At 40.5% G+C, this 13,272-nt stretch overlaps 1 protein-coding gene across 3 annotated transcripts in view; it reads right to left on the bottom strand.

Annotated features, from left to right (window-relative positions):
- Window positions 1-13,272, bottom strand: part of RB195_009519 (uncharacterized protein) — a gene marked incomplete at both ends in the record, with an annotated part of 55,413 nt that overhangs the window by 23,733 nt on the left and 18,408 nt on the right. For all 3 annotated transcript variants that reach the window (XM_064190100.1, XM_064190101.1, XM_064190102.1), the window contains 4 exons: window positions 6,989-7,043; window positions 9,978-10,101; window positions 11,314-11,402; window positions 11,566-11,709. In XM_064190100.1, the coding sequence (XP_064047683.1) occupies window positions 6,989-7,043; window positions 9,978-10,101; window positions 11,314-11,402; window positions 11,566-11,709 (412 nt within the window). The remainder of the gene's footprint in view (window positions 1-6,988; window positions 7,044-9,977; window positions 10,102-11,313; window positions 11,403-11,565; window positions 11,710-13,272) is intronic.

Genomic DNA, 13,272 nt, shown 5'->3' with positions numbered 1-13,272 from the left:
AGTCTCAATTGTGGGGTAATTGCGAGGGCTGATCGATATTTTATACACAAAAACCTTGAGAAAACCAAATAATCTATATTTTTGTGAATTATAACAAGCAGTTGAGCAGCTAGGTGAAGGTATACTAGAACTGGCGATGGTGCACGACAATCTTCGATAGTAGGTGATACGGTTAGAGAAAAAAAGGAAACAAGAAACATTAAATAGAGGTTATCAGGACAACCTCAAGGCAAATAACTTAAAAAATGAGGTTAAACAAAAAGGAGGACACAACACCAAATGAGGGATGAAATATAAGGTGAACGAAAACATGCAGCGAAGGACAAGCATGCTAGCATTACAAATAAAATCGACAACCTTAGCTATTCTACAACATGCGGGCCCAAATAAACAGTAACACTACACGAAGAAGGATTTCACTGTTTTTGTTGAAGAATCGAGACCACTAACAAAAAAATTGCAATTAGAAAAAATATTCGAAAAAATCAGCATCACAAACTAATGAGAGCGAATGTGGATGCATATGAATGCAGCGATATAAGCGAATTTGAAATATAGGTGAAAGAACAAATTAAAAATTAAGGAGTCCCAGCTTCTACACACGCTGCCTCAGGCGTACCATTACTGGAGAAAAAAAAGAATAATTGGATTTTGTGGCATGAACGCTTCTGAATAACGAATTTGCAGGATATTCAGAAACCCGCACTGAACCTAGTTATCTACGTCTCTACGTCCACAAGAACTGCACTTTGGAAGCTACAAGAACTCCTCCGTTGAATAAAGTTAGCATAGTAAAAGATTTTGGATGAGGATCTTCAGAAAAAAAAACTGAAGGGAAAACGTGAGGTAGAGAAAGTGGATAGGGAGAAGCCAACCGCTCCGTGCTATTGGGCTCCGTTCTGGCCCGCATTGCTCACTTATGAGGCCGTTAAGAGCCAATTGGCAACAAACGAAGGCAATCGTCAAGCTAAGGCCAACGGCCCACACTGGCGTTGCGCAAGCGGTGCGGGTTCACAGCGATGCTACTCGGAATTCAATTAAAACTTTATGACGAGGGCTCTAATGAAATGTTAAGCCGTACCGCGCTACATTAGTGAGGACGGGGGTTAGCGGGTCGCTTTGGAAGAGGACTGGGCGTGTGTGTGCAGGCCCAATTTACTCTTATTGAGTTGCTCTTCTCAATAAGATGAGCGAGAAAAACCCACGCACATACACAACATGTTGTACAAAAGAGGAAGTAGATAGTCAGGGAATATCTATCCAGGATAACGTGAAGATTAGCTTACAAAGGTTCCCGTGTTATTTCTCCATTCAGCTTAGATCCCCAAAGCTTCGAAAATTCGACAGAAATTTATTATCGCACCACTCTTCAACTACACAATTTTTTGTTCTTTTTTTCAACTGTAACCAACAATGAAAAAGTAATAGGAGACTCGTACTAAACGTGTCTTTACTACGGGACCAGGAACGCCTTAGGGAGAAGGAGCCACGCCTGCTGAATCACATATGAAGCTTTCGCTGCCCTATGCGTGGGAATTCCAATGAAGAACATAAAGAGGAGCTCAAATCTAATTTTCCATTGCAAACACTTGGAGGAAAATGTAGCGGAATTGGGTGCCTCCGAGCAATCACACATTTTCAAAGAGATAAAAGAAGTCCAAACTTCTATTCAAGCACCAAAGAAGCTATTTCTAATAGATTAAATGGTTCTTTAGGATTATGTTATGCTTTAGGGACGAACTCACAAAGCCAAAATAGACTCCTTCTTCTAAATCTCTTCTCCCACATTAGCGCTTAAGACTAGTCAGAGCGTTCAAGCTAATCCAAAAATTACAATCAATTATGTAAATTTTATAATCCCAAGCACATCGCTAGCGATAATCGCTGCGATTGTTTAGGACAGACGCACACACACACGGGCATATATCCACCTCCTAAGCCCATATGGAACAATTTCCTCAAGGGAAATAGGAGCACATGTGTGCGCGATGGCATTGGCCCAGGAAAAAACATCATCAAATCAGTGCCTGGTACATTATAGAAGTATAAGCATATGTTCTGCTACGCTTTCGCCGTCCGTACTGTCGCGACTGAACATTTTTGAGGGTATAATATGACCATAGGATACTTTGTTATTCTGTTGCGATATACTAATTAAGGCATAACACCGCTGAGCCGCGACGTCCTCGAGATCGGCTCTCAAGGGTCCTTGATTGGTGTCGAAAGCAGCAACACAAATTATTTAGCGCACATCACATTGGTCAGATGAACATCGTCAGCTGAGCTGAACGCCGAGGTGATCTCCTAAAATTCTCGCAAAGCCTAAAGTTTCGGTGGTCACCTCAATATATGTAGGAAGGCGATGATTATTCTAGATACAATATCAACGGCTCCAAACCTTTAAAATTAAAAAGTAGAACCAATCATCACTTCGCAAACACTCAATGCTACGGTACAGAAGCCTAAGGATAAAATTAATCCGTTCTGAAAAGCGTTAAAGAGTTTTAACAAATGGATTTCTAGGCACTTCCCAACAATGCAAACAAGGTGTTTCCACCTTCATAATCCAAGGAAATTCACTATTTTTGTCCAAGTTACTAAGTCCCCAATTCCTGAGTACGGTTTACAACAAAAAATGTGTCTTTCTTTTGTCTTCCAGCTACCGCAAACCAATTGGAAATCATCACTTTTCATGGCCTCACTAAAATTAGAACACCATTTTATGCATTGTCAAATTCACAGGCACAATGATAGCATTTTAGTCATCTCATACATTTCCCATACTCGGGAGACACCATTACTGAAAATGAAAACCATGTCAACACTTGCTATACTCACATTTCCTTCTTTTTTTTTACTTTTCAGTGGTTCTTTCACAGAAGAAACCCAGTTATCTTTTCAATACGCCCTTCTAAATTAAACAAATATGTCATTATATGCCGCGCGCGCAAAATTTCACCTCTTACGAAGCCACAGCCAATTTTACTGCGTTAGGTACGTCACGTAGAAATCACCTGAGCGAAGGAGCTATAAAGCTGCACTCCATTTAACCATCATCTACAATAATCGAACCGGTTATTTGTTATTAACGAATGCAGAAAAAAATCCATAAAAGGACAAAGATAGGTCAGATGGCCAAAAATGTGAATTTTACGATAATAATTGCGCACGGAGCCGGCGAATTCTTATATTAATCCACTCAAATCCCATTAATTCACTTTACAGCAAAATACAAGCCAGGAAAAAAATTTAATATCTCTGAGATTCTTACTGTTCCCAGTTTATAACCTTTAAAAGTCAAATGCGCGTTGTCCCTGCACGGTCTCATGCGTGAAAATGTGTCGTCAGGTTTTGAGGATGCCATGTATACGCGTCTTATGGAAATGAGATAAAATCCTGCGTTTCTTCTACAAAATCGTTAGCGAGTTAAGTTAGCAGTCAAAGGCGACGGGTTTAAAAAAAAAAAGGAAAAAAATTTCTGGGGGGGGGTGAAAAAAAAAATCAATTATAAAAACCAAAAATCGTTAAAAAGCAGCAACACTTGGTTTTTTAAGAACATTTTTTCGCTATCGTAGATAGTTTTCTCGAGCGTTTCTCGACAGCACAATTGATCAGGAAATAATTCTATATTTGGGTGTTTTGACAATTTTAATACACCGCATTCTGTGGTGGACATTTTAAATTTTTTGGCTAGTTTCATCTCAACTCATAATACAGAATCCAATCCAGGATCAGTGAGAGCTTGTCAATACGTACTATTTTAAGATCGTTAGCTGAGCTAAGAATTCACGGATTCACGCATTTTCAGGAGTCTCAGAACTTTTCAGAAGCTCGATAGGATTTTTTTCCCTTAAAATGTCTGTGAACAGAATGTGTACGATATCTAATTCTCCGATGTTTAAAGAAGCATCGAATAAACAGTTTTGCCCACAAAACCTTCCAAAATTCTCGACACCTCGAAATCGTACAATCATAGGCGAAGGTCATCGGACGAATAGCGACAATCAACAGGCCGTAACGCGCGACTAAGCGATTTTCCAGCATAATGGCTTCATCGACCATGAAAAACGTAGAAAAACTCTTCGCCACAGAACGAGGTGAAAAGAGCCGCAGACGAGTTTGCTACACTCTTCTCATATCCCTCGAATGGGAGGAATTTCCAACTACATTTTCTAAAATGAGCTGCCGGGAAACACTCGTAAATTGAAGTGCTACTTGGGATCTTCAGTGCACTCGAATTTTTACAGATATCTCCAGCTCCAGTAGCAAGTCAGTAAAGCGAAAGACCCAGGATGCGCCTTTCGGCTATTAGTAACAGCTCCGGGGTCAAAAACTCATTTGCTGTCGCTGCGTAAGCTCCGGCGTGACAGCAATTAGACTTCGGAAGAAGCTGAGTTTTCAGGCGCTAAGCTTAATTAAACTTATGCACCGTTGTTCTCCAATCAGGATTCTCTGGTCTCTGCGAAACTTCGGTCTTTTTTTAACGAAACAACATCTGGTCTGGCTTCGCAAAAGCGTCAGTCATTCTCATAGCATAATTGGGCTCATTCATCAGGTCTGGACGCTATTGAGGTGAATATTTGGAAGGGTAAATAAATAACCAAATAAAAAATGAGGTCACTAAGGCCATCTTCGAGAAGAGAGCTCTGATAAATTTCATAGAGGAGATTTTGGAATTCAAATGCATTTTTGAAGGGAGAATGGAATAGAAAATGCTTGAGGTAAGGAAAACAAAAACAAAAATTGTGCTGAAAGAGTATTGAAAGGAAACACGATTAATCCTATTCTACAGGAGACAATTCTAATACGATTGTTAGAAGCAAGCATAGAAAGAAAGGTACCAACTGATTTCCTACGCCGAATCTGACCAAAACCAAACCTCAAATTTGGAAGTAGAAACCATGGATCCATAAGAGGTAAGAGAAACACAGAGAGGTATTTTTTGTGTGAAAGCGCCTTGTTAATGAAATTCCCGCTTAGTGGTTTCCAAATTCGAAATTATGAGCAAGAATGCAAATCACGTGTATCTACTGGTTCACAGATTCTAAGAGGAAATGTATTTGCATGGAAATTTTCAAAAATTCCATGACCAGATTCATCGTTCGAGAAATAATAAAAGGCGCGGTTTTATCTTCCCTACAAAAAAAAAATGGAGTTCGTTGAATTGACCAATGAAGAAAAATTACAGTAAATAGGAACTGAAATGAATCATAAACCATAAATCATAAACCCACGAATACACGATTATAAAGAAGAAGTTTTAACCTATGTTCTCACAAAACTGCAAGTGCTGGATGAAAAATGTTCCTGGAAATCTTCCGAGGTAATCCCAAGATTATGCTGAAGATCCTTCCCCTCCACAAAAAAAAGGTCAGAAAAAGATGTATAGGAGTGAAAGTAGAAACCATGGAAATGACTAGATCATCACCATCCGACAATGAGCACACAAACGCATAGGTAACCACATCCATAACAGCTGTCGAGATAGATTAACACGGACCGGTGGGCAGGTTAGTGTATATGGACTATCCGATGCGACCAAGCCAATTGCGTCACAACGAACCTCAGCTCTGAGCGCAGCTCACCTCACCTAACCACCACCCTCGTTGTCGAACAATAATGAGAACATTATTGCGTAGGGTATGAACAGCAAATGAGAGCGCAAGGAATTGTCCCAAAAAGTATTTTTAAAGAAAAAAGTGCGATGTGAGCCTATGAGAGATTGCCTATTGCTTCTCCGGTAAAAGAAAACAGAATCAACGACAGAACTACATACGAAGTTCGTAATAAAATAATTTTTGAAGTTTTGAAAACGAAACGAAACTTAGACTCAACCGAAAGGTTCGCGTAGTATGCCGCAAAAACCAAGTTCGTCCTTGTCACTCAAGAACCTACGTCCCAAGATATTCGTAAGGAATTTACCTAGAGAATTGCTCAAAAAATGGAAGCGGCTATCTCGGCTGCATGAGAAGAATGAAGCACATACGAATAGATTTTCTTACAGTACCACAGGTGCCCTATTTCAAGAAACCAAAATATTTCAACACCCACAACAAGAACAGAGGAACAATAGAAAAATCTGAAAAATCATCACATTAAGGGTTAGACTGTTAGCAATAGCGAACCAAAGAACTCATCCCATTCCTTTTCTTCCTTAGCGAAACAGATCAAAGAAAAAAGAAAATGCACTCTGTTAAGCTCAAGGCTTAATACGCGATTAAGTCTGTCGACATTCTGGCAACGAGATAAATTTTCGCAATTCTCGTAGCTCGTAAAATGCAATGGCTCGGGACAATCCAGAAAAAAAAGCACAATAAGAAGATGAAATTTCTTATTGTCACTTGCGCTAATTACTTGTGTTGATAAATTGAGAATCTTTAGGAAGTCGAGAGAACAGCCTCGCCCTCGCGAGAAGATAAACCCGAGAAGTTCTGGATTCCCAGTGCATGAGTAAAAAAAAACACTTAGAAGCTTCATCTATTATCAAGTAAACGCAGTAGGAAGGCGAAAATAAACGGAAATAAACATCATAACCAAAAGAGCCTCCTTTCCTTTGGCTTCACAGTCCTTGGTCTTTCTTGTGAAAAGTAAAGCAACAATCCATAATCAAAGCATGATTTTTTTTCTTCAGAAGCCATATGTAACATGAAATGTCGGAAAAAATTTTAACGTTGCTTTCGGAGGCACTATATATTTCAGCAATACTCTGGTAAAGCAGCTTGACGGAAACTTACGCAAGAGAAGTGTGCAATAATTCATGACATTGCTCTCACGCACCGAGTGGTGGCTGATTTTATGTGACAACCAACGCCTTCGATTAAAAAAAAACGAAAATGCGGAAAAGGATGAGCAAAATTTTGAAATAGAACCCGCCTGGGAACGTTCTCCGCTGGAACGGCAAACATACAAAGACATAATAATGAAGAGGGTACAAAGAAAACGAGAAAGGAGACATCAGAAATAAAGGAAAAATAAATGAAATACTCACTGTTCCATATATCTCGTCTGCGATGCTGGTGATAGAGTAGATGTCGTTGTTCTTACTGAAACCGGTGTCAGATTAAAAGGAGACGGTTGTTCAGCAATTCCGTAGATTAAGTAAGTGTTATCATCGCGTCTCGATCGCTTCGGTAGACTACAGTACGTTTTCGTCACAGGGGCTACAATACCAGCTGCACCGTACATAGCAGTGCTGGCGGTAGCAGCACCAGTAGCGGTGTTATTAAGAAGATAGAAGACGTTACGGCTAGAGGCGGACGTTATGGCCACGCCCACTTTCGGAAACTGCACGTCGCCGTTGTTGTCGCGCCCTTTCACTGTGGTCAGCCATGCGCTAATCAGATTAAAGACCCCCATGCAGTCAATTGTCAGACATTGCATCCTTTAATAAGCATAACTGACCGACTTGGTTAGTTTGACGGGTTGGGGCTTTATGCGTAATTGGTTGCTGGAACCAATGGTAACGCTCCAGATTTCCTTTGGAATTTTTTGTGATCTAAGAATGGATCTTCTGACGAACCTCTAAGAAATCCCTGCTGCACTCTCCTTAGACCAGTTCACGGTCAGTTGCTTAAGTGGGGAGTGGGACTCTTTAATGCCTTAATGCAATCATAAGCGAATGAGTCTTAGTTTTTAGCACTTGACTTCCCGAATGAAAACACTCTAATGTCGCGGACACTGCTTTATAGAAAAAAACAACTATAGCTGGGAAAGTGCAACTAAAATCTTTTGAAACCGCAATCCACCAATTAAATACTGGATCTGCTGATCTATTCACGGGGCATCTCCCAACAATGCAACTAAGCTTCGCGATGTTGCCCATCATTGCTAAGATCATCCAGGACAACCATAATCTCTTTAAATTAACCACTGCTCCATTTTCCAAAAGAATCCAATTTTTTTAAAGCGTTCTTTGAAATGATTTGAGTACTCCGGCCTTCTAGCCACTACTGAAGAGTTCTGAATCTTTGGATGATTCTACCTGATTATGTTAGTTTTCTCAAAGTTTTGCTAAGATAATAGATTGGTGTGCCTTAAAAATATTCCTAAACACAGTTTTCAACAAAATTTTCGACCTCAGATTCTTCCTAGGATCAGATAGTGTGATTTGCAAATATTACATCACCCAAGCGAAACTCTCCTTACAGATTATGGACACTACGAACATCAGAGACAGCAGTTTACATAATAAAGCAATTGTTCACACTCATAATGTTGACAAAATGAAAAAGTATGAAATGGATTTCATCATTCGTACGGTTGTGTGTCATTTAATTTCTCACGTGATTTCAGCATTAGATAACTCTACCCTTCTTCACCTCATCCCTCCTACGGCCGTAAGGAGTTGTCACGTTGGGCAAACTGACATCACTGATTCATGAATTTGTAGGAAGTATTTTTTGCTGTGTTATTTATAAACTACGTACCAAACCCCACTTAATGGAAAACCATGAACCAAAACCAAGACCCACGTAAGATTAGCTGACGTTAACTTTCAGTACAACTTCCAAAACATTGTATAACAGAATAAACCACTGATAGGCACTTAATAATAATTACATTGATTCCTCCACTGTACGTCATGAAAACTGACATTTTTTGTGGCGTACAGTAATACTCCACTCTTAAAAAGGGAACGGTTCTGGCACTAAAAAGTGCTACCGATTGTGGTTCTAGGGGACGCTGTCGTACTCAGGAATTTTTCAGTTTTCTTTCCAAAATAAAAGCTGACCCAATTATGAACTAAAATTTCACGTATCTTCAGTTCTCAGCTTCTACCGACACATTTAAGAGATTCATTTTTGCAAATATGTTTTTTTTTTCGACTTTACTCATGGAATTTTCAGATGCTGCTTTTCTCCTAACCTTTCTCTCCAGAAGAGAATAATTGCCGTAGCTGACCCACAATTTCAAATTTAAAAATTTACATGCGTGCTGATGCGTTTCATATACGGTTCCACAATAAAACACTTCTACTAGCACTACCCTATGGATATGGATGTACATAATTTTTTTACACAACCGGAGGTTCAACAATGCATTATTACTAGTCGCATGTTATCTCGCTTGACTGCATATAAATGTGCGTAAAACTACAACAAAAGTCGTTTAAAAAGGGGAGGCCTTAGACCGAAGTACTGTAAGCGGTGCACGCATACATCCTCAGGCTACATATCTGGGAACAATTGTCGCCCTATTACGTTGAAACGATATCATTAGCTCCTGTTATTGCTGGAAGTACCTCTCATATCTAGTCACTATCTGTCTGCCAAGTGCAATTACTTAAGGTGCGCGTATTTATGACACTCGGGGAAACTCGCACCTAATCCCCAACCTAACCACAACTCGACAGAATGGCTAGCAGAATTTCCCTGGATTGTTCGTCCAAATAACGAGCCAAACAGGCGCCTCCGCTGCTTTTACAATGTCGGCTTTGCAAGAGCCACAAAAACCACTTGTCGCTGCTTGTAACTACATACTCTTAGCCTTTGAACCGTTCCGCCTTAAGGAAACATTTAGGGGCATCATTGCGCAACATCTACAGAGTATACTACTTGGTAGGTATGTATCCACATACTTGACCTACTACACCTACCCAAAACAAAAGAAGTCTACCAATGAAAAAAACCAGGAATTTTCAAGACGCAACTCTGTTAAAGTGCTCTAGACACTCTTTCTCCAAAGCACGGGTGACGTTATCGAGATTTCACGGGGCTTTCGAAAAGGAAATTAATTTTGAAGTACCTCAATCTTCTTGAGGAAAAAAAAACGTAAGAATAATGACCACGCGGCGTCCGCTGCTGTAGCTTGTCTTAAATTTTCTTTGCAAGATGGAAAAGCTAAAAACTTATGTTTCTCATCCTATTTCCTGACCTGGCCTGGCGCGTGTTACCCACAATACACACATGCGCAACGTGCTACTGTGTTGTGTAGCAGTAAGTAGTTCTCCACTCCTGTATTCCCCTATCCGTACTCACCTGAACCACTTGGAATATAGTATGCTCCATCAGCATTTTTGTGTAGTACGGTTTGACCCTCAGCTAACGAAGTCCAATCATCCAGTGCAGGTGCGAGCGGCTCACGTACCATTCCGGAGCGGCGCTAAAAATTTGCGGAGTCAACGGTAGGGCTGCCGACAAATCAATAACCTTGTAAGTTACTCGTTTCAACGACCAACAACACAGCATGGGTCCAAACTACTCATTCGACTCAAGGACGATATCATATCGTTGAAAACGAGCATCGAAATGGAAATGGGTACGGGAAACACACTAGTTAGTGCAAAAGATAGATATCGATCGGTAGGAAAGCAGTGAATTCGCCGGTTGACTGACTTGGACTAAGCAGTTGGTGAATTCTAAAGCCACGATGGGATGTTCGGCTGGAGGTCAACGGAAAGAAAAAACCGCGTTCCTATTGAGGAAAGGGATTAAAGGACACGAGAAAAGTAAACAGAGCGGTAGCACAACAGGAAAGAAGGTAGATTACATTATATACACAAGATCATAATAAAAAACTAGAGCTTTAAAGGTTGTACAAGACTAAAATGGTCAGTATATGCTATCTATTAATGTTGCTCGCAGCCATTAATTCGAAGCTCTCCATACTCAGAAGTGATCCATCGCCCAGTTGTTGAGGTACGGTCGACCATCCAATTAACCAAACACACGTGTGCAAAATGACGAATGAACGTGCATTAATAATCTCTAAACTTTCCAGAGACATAAACCAAGACTGTGCACGTATTTGTATTTCAGATATGAAAGCAATTTTCAATTATAACTCAAGAGAAGTAAATTAAAAGTTAGTAAAAGTTACTAGTTATTATATCAAAGAATTTGCTATCTTAGCACTCTCTACCTCAAATATTTGAAAAAAAAAGAAAATAGCAGAAATAGAAATATAACAAATAGAATAAAACTGCAATAAGAAAAGCAGAAAGGGAAAGCAGGAAAGATCTACGATGCTATGATCACGTCAGATACCGATAAAACTAACTAAACTTGGCGATTTTATAATTATACTCTGCTACTTTAATAAAAAAAAAGTTGCTTCAGGTGGATTGAAATTATAGTTTACCTCAAAGGTCTTCTCATAGAGATTCGTGAGGAGCTGAATCATTTCTTTTCTCTAGGTGAAGCATTGAATTCTTAGGTTATCTCAGAACGATCTGCTGAAGATCCATAGAAAAAGTTAAGCCCAGCAATCTAACAGAACACCACTAGTCAAGCAGACATCAATCTTTGAAGAACCCACGGAAACTTCATAGAGACACAAAAAAAAGCGCGAAATGAATAAGCGAGTAAATCCAACCTGTTGCGACAATGACATCTCGTACGAGTTATACTTGGGCGGTGGTGCCGTTGTGGCTGTTGTCAGAAGAAGGTCTCGCGATGACAATTCTAAACGCACCACAACGTGAGTCTGACTCATTCCACAACAAAAACCTTCCACTACGCCGTACATCAAAGCTACGTTCCGCTATGTATGAATGCTATTGTAGCCTTTTTCCCCACGCATTCTCAATAACAGCACTCTCCCTGTAGATGCTTTTCCATCGCTTACCTCTTTCTCTAATGTCTTCAGGATCTTCGTAGTTATTCTCATAGTCTTGATCCCTGTCTGGAGGATGTGGTGGCATCCATGCTGGAGGCGGTCCACGCATCTCCAATGGTGCACACTCAGATGGATGAGGTAACGGCGACGTACCTGTTGCAAAAGAAATATTAGAGTTCAGGAAGCAAAAACTGCAGCACTTCCGATAAACGATCTTGAAGTGGATAACAGTACAAGAAAATCTCGGTAAGTTACAAAAAAGTGGGTAATCACCACTTCGCACACATAACAAGGAGGTTTCGCGTATCTGTGAAGACACGCCCACTACTGATGAGGGCGCGATGTCTATCGCTGGGTGACATTGGTCTGTTATTACTAGCTTCCAGCTGTTCATTAAGCAGGTAAATGACCGGTAAGGTCGCACACAGCGAAACCTGGATTTTGGAAAAGTCAGGAGAACCGTAACGCATATTTTGATTCTATGTTGCTGTCAATTCAGAACAATGCTAGCAACTAGCGCACAGAAGCGTCACGAGTACTCTACACCTTCTTACCACCTTGATCACCCTTTAACAATGAATTTGAGCTGGAAGATACAAGACCCGTGTTGCCATCTGCTGTCCTATGCCAACAATTCCCTTTTTATAGCAAACTACTCACAGCCACCTCGATCACCTTGAGTCCTGTTGTTCTTCGAGTTGATCGAGTGGGAGCCAGTAATTTCCACATTTGTCCCGATCGCGTACAAAAATTGCCTAATGGCTTCTTCTTTTGTGAAGGACACGAAGAGCATCATCTCTTTTTTTAAGCGTGCGCAATCAGATCAAAATACTACTGCATACTACAATAGTACTGCTCACCAACTGCGTTATGAACACTATGAAAAAAAATTGGTCTAAAACCTAATCACTGAAAAAGCATAGAAATTCGGTGTTCCCCTGCGATCACTGTCTTAAAGGCATCACCTCACGAATCTGCGGTTGTACGGATTTCAGGTGGTGTATTCGTATACGGGATAGTAGATTATGGGGAGGGGCGGGTGATTCCGTCCATTTCTTCCTAATTGCCGTAAAAAACGGCCCGGAAGATACGGCTTCGGGCGTTCTGGCGCACCATTTTCTACAAGAAGTTCGATTGGAGCGCACCAGTCTTGTGCACGCGCCGCATCTTCCGGGCCGTTTTTTTACGGCAATTACGAAAAAATGGACGGAATCACCCCCATCTAGGAACCATTCAATCACTTCAAGTGACTGAATGGTTCCTACATTTCTCTTCTGTTTCATTTTCTTTCCTCCAGTCTTACTGTTTTTATAAGTAGGAAAAAATCCTCATGTTTCATCCAAAATTTCTACTCTTTAAACTGTCACTTAGGAAGGAGATGATCGTTCCAGTGCACTACTATACTGCCACTTACAAGAAAAGAAATAAAAGATATAGGGCACATTCCTGCCCAGTATCTAACTCGTCGCAGCGGGCATTACATTCGCTTTCAACCATTTATGAACCCATCCAGTATGGCGATTACGGTCACTACGCAGAGTTATCGTATTGCCTTAGTTACGCAACACTATGATAGCGCCAGGGTCGACTAATACGATCTAATACGTTGCCGATCGTGTGAACGTCAATCAAACTGGTGCGACCGGATAAAAACTCGACCGATGCACGACTTTCACTGCTTTGTTTTCGTTCACCCATTTTTGCGGATCTCTGGAT

This window comes from Necator americanus, chromosome III, assembly GCF_031761385.1.
Source record: "Necator americanus strain Aroian chromosome III, whole genome shotgun sequence".
NCBI lineage: Eukaryota > Metazoa > Nematoda > Chromadorea > Rhabditida > Ancylostomatidae > Necator > Necator americanus.
The sequence above is the reverse complement of the archived record's forward strand: the minus strand, read 5'-3'. Positions and strand labels throughout refer to the sequence as shown.